General features: G+C 36.2%; 3 protein-coding genes across 3 annotated transcripts; all 3 read right to left on the reverse strand.

The window, feature by feature from the left end:
• Nucleotides 1-7,695: 7,695 nt before the first annotated feature.
• LOC122197888 (uncharacterized) lies at nucleotides 7,696-8,169 on the reverse strand. The gene has a single exon (XM_042902042.1). It carries the CDS (start codon nucleotides 8,167-8,169, stop codon nucleotides 7,696-7,698), a length of 474 nt encoding a protein of 157 aa, XP_042757976.1.
• A 43-nt stretch (nucleotides 8,170-8,212) lies between these two features.
• Nucleotides 8,213-9,146, reverse strand: LOC122197889 (uncharacterized). Its single transcript, XM_042902043.1, has 2 exons — nucleotides 8,866-9,146; nucleotides 8,213-8,663 (listed from the first exon to the last, which is right to left on the reverse strand). The coding sequence occupies exons 1-2, from the start codon at nucleotides 9,144-9,146 to the stop codon at nucleotides 8,213-8,215; spliced, it is 732 nt and encodes a 243-aa protein (XP_042757977.1).
• Nucleotides 9,147-10,019: 873 nt separating this feature from the next.
• On the reverse strand, nucleotides 10,020-11,573 carry LOC122198262 (polyubiquitin-like). The gene has a single exon (XM_042902635.2). The coding sequence runs from the start codon at nucleotides 11,447-11,449 to the stop codon at nucleotides 10,271-10,273; it is 1,179 nt and encodes a 392-aa protein (XP_042758569.1). The 5' UTR covers nucleotides 11,450-11,573; the 3' UTR covers nucleotides 10,020-10,270.
• Between the last annotated feature and the right edge of the window lie 4,411 nt (nucleotides 11,574-15,984).

Raw genomic sequence — 15,984 nt, forward strand, 5'->3', positions numbered from 1 at the left:
TGCCAAACATCATTTCTTTTTATGACCATACCTTTGTCGTTGTTACCAGTCGATAGTATGGTACAATTAATCACATGATGTCTTAATATAAATCCGGTATAAGGTAGTTAGTACAGCAGTAGTTCTTATAGCACTACACTACAGTACTACATTAATTTTCCCTTTACATATTTTTAGTGATCTTTTCACTTAAACATTAAATGTAAAAACTATATTTTGTTAATGATAGTTACACTTGGAAAATTACACACTTTTACAAGAAACGAACATTTAGAGAAGTTAGGTCTTGGTAGAAGACTACACTCAGAGCAGTTAGGTCTTGGTAGAAGACTACATTCAGAGCAGTTAGGTCTTGGTAGAAGACTACATTCAGAGCAGTTAGGTCTTGGTAGAAGACACCCTTATATAATAGTAGGAATCATAGGGATTTCTAGGGTTTTTCAAACATTTACAGTTGATTTACAAAACATTGTTATACTTACAGTTCATATACATTCTCAATACTTCTAGTTCATATACATACAAATTCTTACATACAAATTAAGACACTAAAATACTTATGATCTTACCAGCTTTAAAGCTGATACTCTCTTTCAAAATAACTTGTATCCTCAGGTCAGACATAGACAGGTACCGATGCAAGGTTTAGAGAAGATGGAGCCCGTTCAAGACTCATCTTTCATTTTGATTTATGCTTTAGTGTTTATCAAAATCTAACAGAACACACTTGTAAAATAATTATATTATTAATGCAATGGATGATGTTGTTGCTTGTTTACTACTTTTCGTTGTTGTGATACTATACATGACGCCCTCCGCCCCAGAACGTTTCCACCGTTCTTGGTTTTGGGGTGTAACAGATTGGTATCAGAGCATTGTTTATAGTGAATTAAGTATATCAACCCATAAAAGATATACTAACTATAAATATAATGGGATTAAAAATACTCTGACAAAGAGTTTATACTTAAAATAATAAAATATTTAATTAGGTATACGTGCCTGCATTCATACTAAAATCAAGTGTCACTAGGACAGTACAAAAGAATTACGATTGTTGGGCAACACAAGTGGACTTAGAGACATATAGTCAAAACTGGGAAGATATAGCCTGATCAACTATATTATCCGAGGGTTGACTAGCATGTGCCTAAGTGTAGTTGTGTGGTTGCAACAATGCTAAAATCTTACCAACCCTACCACAATGAGAACAGTAGAACATAACATTCAAACTTAAAATACTATAGGAGTATTTGGTGTTACTATAAGTACGTTATACTTGAGAACTAAAACGGGATCTTCATTACTAAGTTAATAGTTGCTAAGTGGATACACTAAGGCTATATGTAATTAGGATGTTATAGACTTAGAATCTGTGAAAATTTTACTTTACCCCTATTCTGTGTGAAATTGGAGTTAAGGTCACATATTCGAAGGCCTATCCTGTTTCGATTACATATAACTGGTATGCACTTCACAAATAGCGATGTAACTAATGAAGATTTTCTAAATAATTATCTAGCTAGTTCATCTAATAATTATTTTCTTACCCCAATTCTCGCGTATATAACATGGCTGGACTCCATCCCCACGGCAACCAGTACCTTCCAAATGAGGTCATTGCTGGATGGTTTGAAGAAGAACCATAGAATGATCATCCTATCCCTTTGAATGATCACCATGATGAAGACCTTTCGGATGATGCTGACTCTGAACCCGAGGTTGAGAACCTACCCCAGGCAGATCCCGTTAAAATTCCTAACCCTCGTCCGGCTTTTCATGGCCCGACGCCTGAGTGGGTGGAATGCTTGGAAACATGGAGCCAAGGACAAGATCAGCCCATGCCATTTAATGGTGACCGAAGCTTCTATGACCTGAGTAATGGGGGCTCAGCAGACAGAATCTTGCCAATCTTGCTCCGCAGAATGGCCTGAAATGAGATTCAAGGCAGGACAGCCCTACATTAGATCACCGAAGTTGTTGCCGATGCGAGAATGCATACCCTCCGCGCCATTCGTCTAGAAGATGCTCGCGAGAGATCTAAGAGAAACCATGAAACCCTACTGCAAGCACTGGCTGAATCACGAGCCGAAGTGATAGAGCTCCGAGTACGCTAGAGGGTGTACGAAAGACACCTACTTGAAGTGGAACGTCAACTGGCCGAACTGAGAGTTCACCAGAGGGATGATCGTTGCCAGTAATAGATGCTTTACTTTATTTTCCTTGTTATGAAGGAACCGTTTTTTTCTATTTTTGCCCGATGTGGCATTTTCTATGAAATTATCTTGTACTGTAAGTACTTTTGGTTAGGTCTTTATGCTGTCAAGAACTATCTTCTCTGGATATGATGTAAGACCTTTACAAGGTCATTTTTCTGAATCTTTATGTCGTGAATATCAAAGATATTGACAGCCGGCTAACTTCTGTGTCATTCTTCATTCAAGTACTCTTATCATACTTTCATTTGAGTCTATCTGAACATGCTTTAGTCAAGTCATTAGACTATAGTAATTTAACTCCGGAGCCATTTCCAGGTCTCCTTCAGTGGTTGGATCATGTTATTCACCAACCAACGATACCTCGGCATGAACGAAAAACGTCTTGAGAACATTCTACAAACTCACTTCCCTTCCGTACTAGGACCGCATCATAGGGATGTAGGTCAAACCTTCGCGAACATACTTCCAATCCGTACTAGGACTGCATCATAGGGATGTAGGTCAAACTTTTGAGAACATAGTCTTACTCTTTACTTGAACAAATCGAAGTACACCTAGGGTCAACCAGAATCGCTCACAAAATCATTATCTTTCGTGTTACAGAATCATGTCGTCATCCGGAAACAATCAGCCAAGCAACGAAACCTCTACTTTTCCTATGGACGCCGCTACTTTTCAAGCCACAATTACAACTGCCGTGATGGCCGCCGTGAAAACTGTCCTTTCACACTGTAGTGCTATCAGCACAATCAATACTGATGATGGGATTGAAGATTCCGATCGTAGTATCAATCCAAGAAGTCATCAAATAGTAACAGTTACAGGCTCGCAAAGTCGAAAATCAAAGAACAAGAAACGAAAGCGTTAAGCCCAGAAAGAACGCAAGAAATCTCACAGGCTGTTCATGCAAAAACAGCATGTGGAAACCTCTACTGCCATCCCCGTACCGAGCTGACCATACGAGGGAAAACTCCCGAAGTGTGATAAGTGTAGTTTCCATCATCGTGGGGCTTGCCATGAGACTCAATGTTGTAATTGCCTAAAAATAGGGCACCATGCTAGTAGCTGTGGAGCACCGGCACGACCCATCACTCAAGCCCCTGACATCAGAGTCAACCAGGCTTATGATGGTGGTGTTAAAACTAGACCCTATGAAAGGAAAATTCCAAAGTGGATGAACAAGGAGAACACTCGTGTCCACGTCACTCTAGCTTGACATTTCACTTCCACCACCAATGTTGGTGCTGTCCAGATATGTCACCAATGCGGTGAAATTGGACACCTCAAGAAGGATTGCCCGATAGTGAAGAACTCGGGTGCAGACAGGAAAATTCTCAAGATCACAGCTGCAGGAGAAACTACGTCGGACCCTCATTAATGTAATTTAGGCGTTTCGTTGTAACAGACTTATAAACTATCCAGAACTAGTGCAACTAGATTCTTACCTTTTTGCAAGATCATGTCGGTATAAGGATGCTCGTGTTGCATATACGTGTCTTTCATAGTATACCTCATTCGCAGCAACGGTCTTATTGTAAGTCTAAAGTACTGTAACTCTTTTGATGATTGCACGGTTGTGTTTTGTCTATAAAACGTCTTATGTTCAAATCTAATGTCTTTAAGTTTTAGTATGATTCCGACATTATCATACGACTCGATTCAATTTAATCCTTGCGAAAACAGCTTCATACGTGCATCTCTTTCTTCGAAATCGCCTTTTAGCGAAACCTTCATATCGGAACACCGAAGTACTCCTGCATGGAGTACCTCCTATTCCTTTCTTTTCCGAAGAAATCCCCGAAGTACCACTCGTGTAGTACGTCAAGTTCGACCCGAAGATTCATACGGTTAATCTATCACTGAAGAATATATACATAAGGGTGATATATAATCAAGGTTCTACAGGTTTAGAATTGATGGTTTCACTTTAACATCTTTTTCCCCGATAGGGGTGAGCTTAAAGAAGAATCAGTTATTCGACTATCTTTTCAACCATAATTATATACGACTCGTATACACGAGATAGTGATCATTGAACCATGTATGAATTCTAATATGAACTTCAGGACGGAGACTGCCCAAGACTACGAGTAATCGCATCATCATGTGAACAAACCTAGAACCCAGTATGACACCTGTAAACAGATCTTCCTTCAGTCAAAACACCTACGGAGATACAAGAACAGCAGGGACAACTTAGCGAACTACACAGAAATAGAATCGGAAGACTAGGCTTCTCACCCTAGAGAGCCCTAGTCTTATTCTTCCAGAGATCGACGGATTGCTTCGTATGTTCCTCAGATATCGAGGACTCCGTCCAGATTCCCATTAGAAATTGTTATCTCTGCCTCGCATAGATGAATTAGTTGAGCAAACGCAAGGAAAGAATTACTTTCAGAAATGGACCTGAGATCCGAATATCACCAGTTCGAGTGTTAGAGAAGGATGTTTGGAACACTACCTTCCAAACTTGATATGGACACTTCGAGTCCGTAGTGATACCCCTCGGATAGGACCAATACGCCCATAGTATTCATGAGTTTAATGAATAGGGTCCGTCTTTCTTACTTAGATCAGTTCGTCATTTCCCCATATGATGACTTACTTATCTACCCTCGTAGTAAGAAGGAACCCGTGGAAACATTTCCTTCAGAGATACTTTTCGCAAAGTTCTCTGAACACAAGTTTTGGAATTGAAGAGTCAAAATTTCCTAAGACACACTATTAGTGGTGTGGGAAATTTTGAGTAGTCTTTCGATTTGTCAAAACCGTTGAGAATTTGTCGACTCCAGAGCCGCCGACAGGAATTCGCCAAATTCTAGGTCTTACAAACCTACTGTCATAGATCATCCAGAACTCCGCACAAATCACAGAAACCCTTTCGACTTTGACCCAACAAGGGATGGCCCTTGACAGGGAAGATAAGCAAGAGAAGGAACCATTGGAATTCCAAGTGAGAGACCAAATTCCTTAGGGAATCTCACTCTAGGAAAGGCTTAAATATGCTTCGTAAAGCGTGGAAAGCTTAATCCAAGATAGTTAGGACTTCATAGATTCTTACCACAATCGGTCCTGTACCTCGCACAAACTAGACCTACTCCGCGAACTCAGAAACGCACATTCTACTCTTCGCATATCGATCTTGAAACCGTACCTTTCCGTTAGGACTCTTGTAAGTCCACTCGTCAAGATCCTCACCTTCGTATTAGAACCGTAGTGACCCTCGACCAAGAGGTCAAGCGGACGAAGCAAAACCGTCGCCATTTAGTGAAGGTTCGTTGGGATACCAACCGAGGACCCGATTTCACTTAGGAGCGCGAGAACCAATCGATTAGGAAGTTTTCCCACCTCATGACTCGATCATTCGTGCCTACTTCCTTACCTAAATTCTAAATTCGGGACGAAATTCCCTTTAACAAGGGGATGATGTGACAACCCGAAATTTCCATTCGGTCAAACCCTAAAAGTCAACCACTTCATATTATAAGTCAAGTTCACTTATACTTATTTTTGGGAAAAATAAGTTCGTTTGATTATTTTAATATTATTTTTAAACAAACGGGTGAAAGAAAGTGTCGTCTCGGGTTTTGATTTTTAGAAACCGCAAACACCTCGCGTCTTAAAAATTCCCGACCAAACTTTTATGTTTTGGGTTGAGAAATCACCCAAAACCGTGAACTCATACCTATGTATGAGTTTACTCCCCAATAGTCAAAAGAGTAAGCTCCAAAAACTCTTTCAAGTATCATCCAAGTTTTTATTCTAGATCTTCAAACTAGTAAGTGTTCTAACCCTTTCAAGTTAGTATATCACTTAATCTAGTGATTGTACATCCTTTAATCCATTCATTTATGTCTTTTGACTAGTTTTTCCAAAACACCAAGAACACACACTAGTGTTCTTGGACTTAAAGTTCATTTCAAGCTTCCACAATGTAAGTACTTCTATCCTAGAGTCATTTTAAGCTAGCTATACATGTTTATACGAAGGAAAAGTCCCAATAACACCAAGTTAAAGGTGTTCATGGTTTTGGGAGGTCCCAAAACCGTAAACACCAAGAATAAGGCCAAAATGGTGTGTTAAGGTGTCTAGATGCTTCACAATGCCTTAGGGACTTGTCTAGATCCATCCTTGGTGAGTGTATCACAAAAAGGCACCAAAATCATATATTTTTATGTGTTTACGATTTGGGATCTCCCAAAACCGTAAACACCTCAAAAGTGGTGTAAATGTCCCATAAATGGCCCATGGTTGTTCCTTATGCCTAGAATCTAACCTAGACTAGTGCCATGTTTGAGCTAAGAACTTGAAAACCGCCAAATACCAAACTTAGGAGTTTAAGGTAGTAAACTCATGAGTTTAAGGTAGTAAACTCATGAGTTTAAGGATAGAAGTACTTACATTGTGGAAGCTTGAAATGAACTTTAAGTCCAAGAACACTAGTGTGTGTTCTTGGTGTTCTTGGTGTTTTGGAAAAACTAGTCAAAACACATAAATGAATGGATTAAAGGATGTACAATCATTAGATTAAGTGATATAGTAACTTGAAAGGGTTAGAACACTTACTAGTTTGAAGATCTAGAATAAAAACTTGGATGATACTTGAAAGAGTTTTTGGAGTTTACTCTTTTGACTATTGGGGAGTAAACACAAATGACTAACTTTTTGGGGAGTAAACTCATACATAGGTATGAGTTCACGGTTTTGGGTGATTTCACAACCCAAAACATAAAAGTTTGGTCGGGAATTTCTAAGAGGCAAGGTGTTTGCGGTTTCTAAAAATCAAAACCCGAGACGGCACTTTCTTTCACCCGTTCGTTTAAAAATAATATTAAAATAATCAAACGAACTTATTTTTCCCAAAAATAAGTATAAGTGAACTTGACTTATAATATGAAGTGGTTGACTTTTAGGGTTTGACCGAATGGAAATTTCGGGTTGTCACATAATCTATGTGTTTTTTATCTGTGGACAATAATATTGGGAAGGAGGGAGTAATAATAATAATAATAATATTAAACCGTTGCATTTATTTGAGCCCCACATTAATGCTCTATAAATCTATACTCGAAAAGCCATTGTTAGGTTGGTGGGTGTGGGCAACATGTTATTACATGTTACCACACCAAAAAGTTGCCACATCATCATCCTAGTCATAATGGTTGTTATAACACCGAAGGTGGAAATGGGCAACACCTAATAACATGTAATAACACCACTTATGTTGTATTTGATTTTTTTTTTTTTGATGTTTTTACTTTCTATATTTTCGAATTTATTTATTATTTTTATTTATGTCATTATGTAATATAAATTAAATATTAAATTAAACATAACATTTTTAAAAATAACGATAACAATAAAAATCCTAAATTAAAAACAACATTAAAAAAAATTACAACTAAGGATAAAACCACATTTAGATACAAAAAAAAAAAGCAAAGACAAAACAAATTACATTTTCGATCTAAATTACTCAAACTTCACTACCATCATAGATACGATTTGTCAAGTCTTCTCGTAGGTGTTTGTGTTTTCGTTGATCTTGGATATCAACGACTCTATGTATGTATTCTGATGTCCCTGGTTGAAATTGAATGTGTCTTGGTTCGGTAGGTGAATACTCCGCAATGTTTCTTCCTTTATCTTCAACCACCATGTTATGCATAATCATACATGTATACATAATATCTCGTAGTCTGTCCAACTCATATGGTCGTGCCGCATGTTCAACTATGTGCCATTTTGCTTTCAGAACTCCGAAAGCACGTTCCACGTCCTTACGTGCTCCTTCCTGTCTTCTCTTGAAAAATTTATCTATTGGTTCTATCGGGTGTCGAAACGCCTTCACGAACGTGGAATATGCTGGATATATTCCATCCGTGAGGTAATACCCGAACTTATACTCATGGACATTGACTGTGAAAGGAGCATCCGGTGCCTTTCCCATCAAAAGGTCCTGAAATATTGGTGACTAATCAAGAACGTTTACGTCATTGTTCGAACCCGCAACTCCAAAAAAAGCATGTCAAATCCATAAGTCTTGTGATGCAACCGCCTCTAATACTAATGAAGGCGATCCAATACGACCACTTGTGTATTGACCTTTTCCACGCCACAGGACAATTTCTCCATATCCACTTTGTGCAATCAATGCTTCCAAGCATTCCCGGAAAACCATGTCGTTCTTCATGCGCCGGATATAGTTGTTGTATGTCATTCAATGAAGGTTTGCGCAAGTATTTGTAACCGAAGGTTTCGATAACACCTCTCGCCAATCTGTACAAACTTTTTCGTGCAGTTCGCTCTGACATTCTCATATAGTCATCAATAGAATCGGGTGACTCCCCCATAGCCATAAGCTTGATTGCAGCAGCACATTTTTGCAACCCTGTAAAACTTCGTTTACCTCTCGCATCGTACCTTAGTTGGAAATATTCATACCTAAAAAACATATAATAAAATTACCTAACAATTATTTAATAATCTAAAAAACATATAATAAAATTACCTAACAATTATTTAATAATCTAAAAAACATGTAATAAAATAACCTAACAATTATTTAATAATCTAAAAAATCATGTAATAAAATTACCTAACAATTACTTAATAATTAAAAAAAAAAACCATATAATAGAATTACCTGCTTTCCATTGCATTGACTATTCGTTGAAATACATTTTTCCGCAAGCAAAACCTTCTTTTGAAATCTTTTGGTTGGTAGACACAATCATCCACAAAATAATCGTGTACTAGACGTTTATGCCCCTCTTCACAATCTCTGTTCAATGCCGTACGTTTGGTCCGTAGTGGAGCTGGCTCTTGCAGTATCATGTCGGTAACATATTGATGCATCATACCCACAAATATATCTTCCTCATCGACATCATGATTGTATGGATGGAACGGATCAAAAGGATCCATTTTTTAACATTCAATAGGAAAAATGAAATTGAAATGATGTATATATTGAAAGGATTTGTTTGTTTTGTAAAATATAAAGAGTAAATGTGGTGTATTTATATGTATAGAGAATTTTTTTTTTTTTTAAAGTTTGTGACCGTTTGAAAACGGTAAAGTTTCAAACAGTTAGATTTTTGAATCAACCAATCAACGAATACATTTTCTCCCATCGCCACAACAACGCCCGACGACGTAACACCAAAAAACGGGAAGCCGGCGCGGTGTTCCCCGCGTTATACCGGCGTTATTAGGCGTCCACGTCGGATATCCCTTCGACGACGTTGCCCGCACCGATCGCTCTTAACAAAAGTAAAGACATTCTAATAAAAATTCTCAATAGGCACAACCTTCTAGAATCGAAGAGCGCATACATTGATTGATAGTAGTTGTCAGATGATAAAAAAATGCTTTCACAAATGAGATGTTATTCTGATCCGGTGATACACCAAAGTAGAGTCTCAAAGAATAGTTGAAATCATTTTGATGTATTTCCTGGTTACTATGTTTGTTATACTTAGAAAATTACCTACAAAGTAGAGTCTCAAAGAATTGTTGAAATCAAGTTTTGAGAAAATTTAAAAGGGCACGGAATCAAGAATGTTTTTTTCCATCTTTTGTCACTAGTTCATGTACTTCAAGGAGTTGTTACAAGATACGCTAAACCTTCAATTGTATCTTACTAGTTACAAGATTCTAAGCATAATTTTCTTGATTGCTATGAGATTGGCATGAAACAGTTTCATTGTTTTGAGACAGTAACTGCAGGATTTAATGATTCTAAAAAATTAATGAAATTCAAACGCCTTTAGGAAGATTATCATAGCTTGTTACCGGTGATCTTAGTTACTAATTACGTAGTAGCACATTTGAAGGGAAAGCAAACATTTTATTGGGAAAGTTGATGGAACAATTAATTTGGCCATTCGTATAAATGACATATAAAATCGAGTAAAAATAAGATAAAAAAAAAAAAAAAAAAAACATCACTCAATTCCATCCACACTTGGCTCCTCAGTCACTCTCCTCTTCAAGAGAATACATGAATAGCTAAATTCAGAATTTATGATCAAAAAGATACATTATCTTCATGATCGACCATCCGCAGTTACACAGTGAAGGAACAGACTAGACTCGTGCTGAATACTATGATCAAGCAGAGTCAGCCTATTATTTAGTTCCTTAGAATTAAAATAAAGTCTCTGTTGCTCAATGGGAATGCACTCCATCTCCTCAATCTTTGCCTTCACATCTTTAATGGTGTCCGAGCTTTCTACCTCCAGCATGATGGTCTTGAACTCTTCCCTGAAAAACCCAACAAAAAAAATCCACATATCACCTCCTCCAAACCTCGGAACCAGATCCAATGTAGATTCTTGTTGGATATTATAATCGGCCAAAGTTCTAACATCCTCAAGGATCTTTGCAGAAGTGACCAAATGCTGATGAAGTGGTGGAATCCCTTCTCTCTCCTGAATCTTTGCCTTCAAATTACCAATGGTATCCAAAACTCCCATATGAATCTGGATTGTCTTGCCTGTAATAGTTTTAACAAAAGTTACATACCCACCTGCACACATAACATCCATCACGTTCACTTTAGATTCATTTTGAATGTCATAATCCCTCAATGTTTTATTATACGCTAGACGCCTCCAATCAAAGAACAACACTTGGTGACTCACCGGAATCCCCTCTAGGACCCAAATTTTTGACATCACGTAATAAATTGTCTCCAAGCTCTTCACCCTCAGGGAGAAGGTCTTCCCTGTCAAAGTCTCAACAAAAATCTGCATATGATCTCCTCCAAACCTCTGAACATGAAAAAGGTCCAATGTAGATTCTCTTTTAATGTTATGGTCCCTCAAAGTTTTATCATTCTCGAGCTTGTTCCCAGCAAAGAACAAATGTTGTAGATGAAAAGGAATCCCCTCTATGTCCACAATTTTTTCTTTCACACTACCAATGGTGTCCAAGCTCTCCACCACCAGCATGATGGTCTTCTCTGACGCAGTCTTCACAAATATTCGCATATCATCTTCAAACTTGAGACTCAAGTACAATATACAAACAGGTGGCATTTGATATTCCATCAAAGTTCGAGTTCCAGAAACATCGAGGTTCTTCCCAGCTATGATCAAATGCTGCTGATGCGGTGGAGTCCCGTCTACGTTCTCAATCATGGCCTTCACTTTACTGATGGTGTCAAAGCTTTCAACTTCCAAAGTTATGGTCTTCCCCATTGGTGTTCGAACAAAAATCCGCATCCCGCCACAAAGACGGAGGATCGACGAGATGCAGGGAAGATTCCTTCTTGGATATTGTACTCGGTGAAGGCTCTGTTATCTTCCAACTGTTATCATCAGTAAAGTTAACCTTCTCAGCAATTGTATTTGACGGTGTCAATGATTTGTATGTGTTTAAAAAGTTATATATTTACTTAAACTTTTCAAAAATTGAAAGGGTGAATAACAAAAATTAGTATTTAAATGAAGGACCTGTTACACATCTTAGTCTAAACTTTGACTAATTTTTATTGGTATTTGGTTTCTCTTTTTATATTTTCTAAATATTTTCAGTTTTTTATACAATTCAAATAAATGACCATTAAAACATAAGTCAACTATACAAAAAGGGTTAATGTCATAAAAACCATCAATTTTTCAGGGTTTTGTCGGTTTTGTCGGTTTTACCCAAAGTTAAAATTTATGTCCGTTTTTACCCAAACATTTTCGAAAAAATATTCGGTTTTACCCTTTTAGCGGTGATAACAGTTTTCAAGGTTACCATTATATTAAATTTGCAAAAAAAACCCTTAAGTTTACCATTTTTTGCGTTTTCACCCTTATGTTTATAATTTTTTTACACTTTTACCCTATAGATATTTTTTCATTATATATATATATATATATATATATATATATATATATATATATATATATATATATATATATATATATATATATATTTGTTTGTTTGTTTGTGTGTGTGTGTGTTGGCATGGTTATACCATTTAAAAAGATAAATAATATTTTTAGAATTATGAATATGTGTTTTATAAATATAGTTTTTAGAAGTGTAAATACATATTTTTACATTTTTATATATTAATATGTATCTATACTTCTAAAAATATATTTATACTTAAAAAAAACATATATCAAAATACATATTTGCATTTCTAAAAATATATGTATATACTTATATAAACATGTTTATGAATGAATAAGTTTTTTTATTGATATGTATATTTTTAAATACATAAAAATACGTATTTGTAGTTCTAAAAACATATTAATTTGTTTTTTTACATCGGTTTATTCAAGAAAAAAAAACCAACATACATACATACACACACACACTCATATATATATATATATATATATATATATATATATATACAAAGAAATAACATTAAAAAAATGTAAATACAATATTTAATTAAATTTTTTTGTTTATAAATATAATTTTTCTACTAGAATGCGTATAATATGAAAAAAAATATACATAGGGTAAAGTGTAAAAAAAATTATAAACTTAAGGGTAAAAACGTAAAAAACCTGTAAACTTAAGGGTTTTTTGCGAAGTTAATATAAGGATAACCTGTTATCACCATTAAAAGGGTAAAACCGAACATTTTTTGGAAAATGTTAGGGTAAAAGCGGACATAAAATTCAACTTTGGGCAAAACCGACAAAACCCTGAAAACTTGAGGGTTTATATGACATTAGCCCATACAAAAATCCTATAATGCGACATATAAAACCTATAATCACAGGAATCAAAAATTAATTTTCCACCTTTTCTAAAATTTTCATTTTACTAAGGATTTTTGTCATAAAAGCCCTTAATTTTACACAAAAAAACCGGTTATGCCCAAAATCGTTTTCTTTTGCCACAGATGCCTCAAATACCGGAAAATTGGTTCGATTTTGCCCTTTACCCTGATTTTACCTTCTGGGGCCAGTCACCTTTGTCATAGAAGCCCTTATATTTACTTATCACCTCCACCACCACCCTTTTCCACCACCACCGCCCTTTGCCACCAGCACCACCATCAGCTACACACAAACCACCACCACCACTATCGTCCATCATCCACCATCACCACCACTACCATCCATCATCCACCACCACCAACACCATCATTATCCCTCCATCACAGAAACCCATCATCACACCACCATCATCTTCTCCACTTAAACACACATGGTTTCTTAACTGAAACACAAACATACACACACATTCAAACAAGAATTCAGAACTCAAAGAAGATTTTCAGAACAACTCAAACAAGGAAATGACTTCAGATTCAGAACTAAAGACAATTCAGAACTCAAACACAATTCAGAACTCAAACAAGAAGAATTCAAACACAATTTTGTTTTGCAGTTTTTACAGTATGAGAATTGGAGCCATCGGCGATTTGGAACTCAAGTAGGAAAACAATATTGTTTATTGGAGAAGTATAGCAACCCCAAATCAATCGGGATCATCGAGTTGTTCTTGTTTCTAATGGTGCCTTCCAACTGTTCGACAGAATGTCAAGCCTAGTCTGGTCGGAATTTGTGTGTTTAACGAATCAAGCAATCTGGTATGCAAATGCTCGTATTCTCTGTCCTTTGTTCCTTCTTCCAAATGCTTGCTTCCATATCAACAAACCTGCAAATCCGGTTCTTCAATCATAAGCTCGATCATACCTCATTATGTGCTATTTATCCACCTAACGAGATTTTGGAAAGAAGATGTTTTTGTTCTTGAAACGAAATTTTGGAAACACAATTCAAAACTCAAACAAGAAGAATTCAAACAAAATTTGGGTTTGTTCTTGGAAAACACATACACACACATTCAAAGCAACATGAATCTGGGTTAGAGACACACCAAACCTTCTTCAATTGAATTCAGAACTCAAAGAATTCCGAACGCAAACATACATATACATTCAATCGAGCATCAAGCCCTACCTATTATTGGTGAACAAAATTAGAAGAGGAAGAAGAACCTTCAATCGATTTTGGAGTTTTTCTTGTTTCTTTGGATCTTGTCGATCGAAGAAGCAGACGGTGGTGAAGGGAAAAATCGAAGATGGTGGTGAAGGTAGAGAGGGTGTTGAGAAGAAGACCAGGTGGGCTACCGGCCATAGAAGGTAAAATCAGGGTAAAGGGAAAAATCGAACCAATTTTCCGGTATTTGAGGCATCTGTGGCAAAAAAAAAACGACTTTGGACATAACCGGTTTTTTTGTGTAAAATTGGGGGCTTTTATGACAAAAACCCTTTTACTAATGGCTATAAAATTTGCAGATTTAAGACTATTCACATGAATCGCAAATATGAACCTTATACAATCAATTATGATATATGGGTGAAAAAAACAAGTCTTTGAGCCAAATAATCATCACTGATGGGCTACGTAATATCCATTGTGCCGGAAAATAGTGTCGTCGGAACTACTATCTTCGTTGGAGCTTTTCAATCTACCAAATTAGTAAGTTTTTTGCTCTCAACTCGACCTTATAGTTTAAAGAAAAAAACAAAATACATAATCCATGAGATAGAGAGCATGACGGTCGTTGTCGTCGGTCGCTACCGCTAGTCGTTGCCGATGTCACCTGAAGCTCTCTAACAGTCGCATCTACCGGTCATCAGTCCCCGATGGATATCTCTACCGGTCGTTGTCGTAGGACTTTCTATCCTTTTCCTTCTTCTCTATTTTTCCTCTCTCTATTTTCTCAATATATAAAACAATAAAACAACAGACTCATTATTTCTTGTCATATGGGTGTAAAAAGAGATAAAACAGACTCATTATTTGTCATATGGGTGTAAAAAAAGAAAAAGGCACCTTTAATATAGACATCCATTTTGTTACCTTTTTTGACATTAATTAATTTATAGGTGACACTTAATTTATTACTTTTTTCGGTTTTGATCGGTTACTTGGCTATTCATCACTTTTTTGTAAAATTTATTAATAATTTATATTTAGTTTTGAGTTGTAAATTAGAAACTTCATTTTATATGATTTTGTTTTAATATTTTTGGTTTTTAATTTTCATAAGTAGGAAAAATGGAAAGTATTTATGAGTTTTGTAGCAAATAAGTATATTATCTATTTTTTTATAAGTGTGTAATTAGTTGATGTAGTGATCTATTTTTTTTTAATATTAAATTTGTTTTCTCAATTTTTTTGGTGTTTAGATCTCGTGTTGTTTGTTTTTTTGAAGCCAAAATATCTGCACTGCAAATCTCTGCGGCAAAAGAGGTGGACCAAATGTCTGCAGTCTGTAATAAAAAGACTGTTTGTTTTTAACGTTTACAACTGTTGAAATAAATTGATTTTTCAAACTTAATTTCTTGTCATAAACATTAAAAATGCATTTTCAGCAAAAAAAAAAAAGAACGAAAAAAAATTGCACGGTGGTCCATGCTTTTTTTTTGTTTAGGTTAAAATGAGGTCTAAAGACTTTGGAAGGCAATGGCCCATGTCTGCACCAAGAAGACCTTGTGCAGACATTTTTTGATCTGTGCACTTCCAAAAAACAAACACGTTGTGAGGGCATATGCATGCGCATTGTCTGCACGGCGCAGACAAAAGTGGTTGTGCAGATGTTCACAAAAAAACAAACAGCCCCTTAATGATTTGGGTACAAAATGTGGTACGTTCTGAATGTTTTGTTATCGTTACTAAACGATCAAGGGCAATACCTATTGGATTCATCTCTAAAATAGTACTTGGTTGTGATCGTGGAGGTATTCCCAAAAGCAAAGATACAGATTTAAAAAAAAATTGTCCATTCA

Source organism: Lactuca sativa, chromosome 5 (assembly GCF_002870075.4).
Source record: "Lactuca sativa cultivar Salinas chromosome 5, Lsat_Salinas_v11, whole genome shotgun sequence".
NCBI lineage: Eukaryota > Viridiplantae > Streptophyta > Magnoliopsida > Asterales > Asteraceae > Lactuca > Lactuca sativa.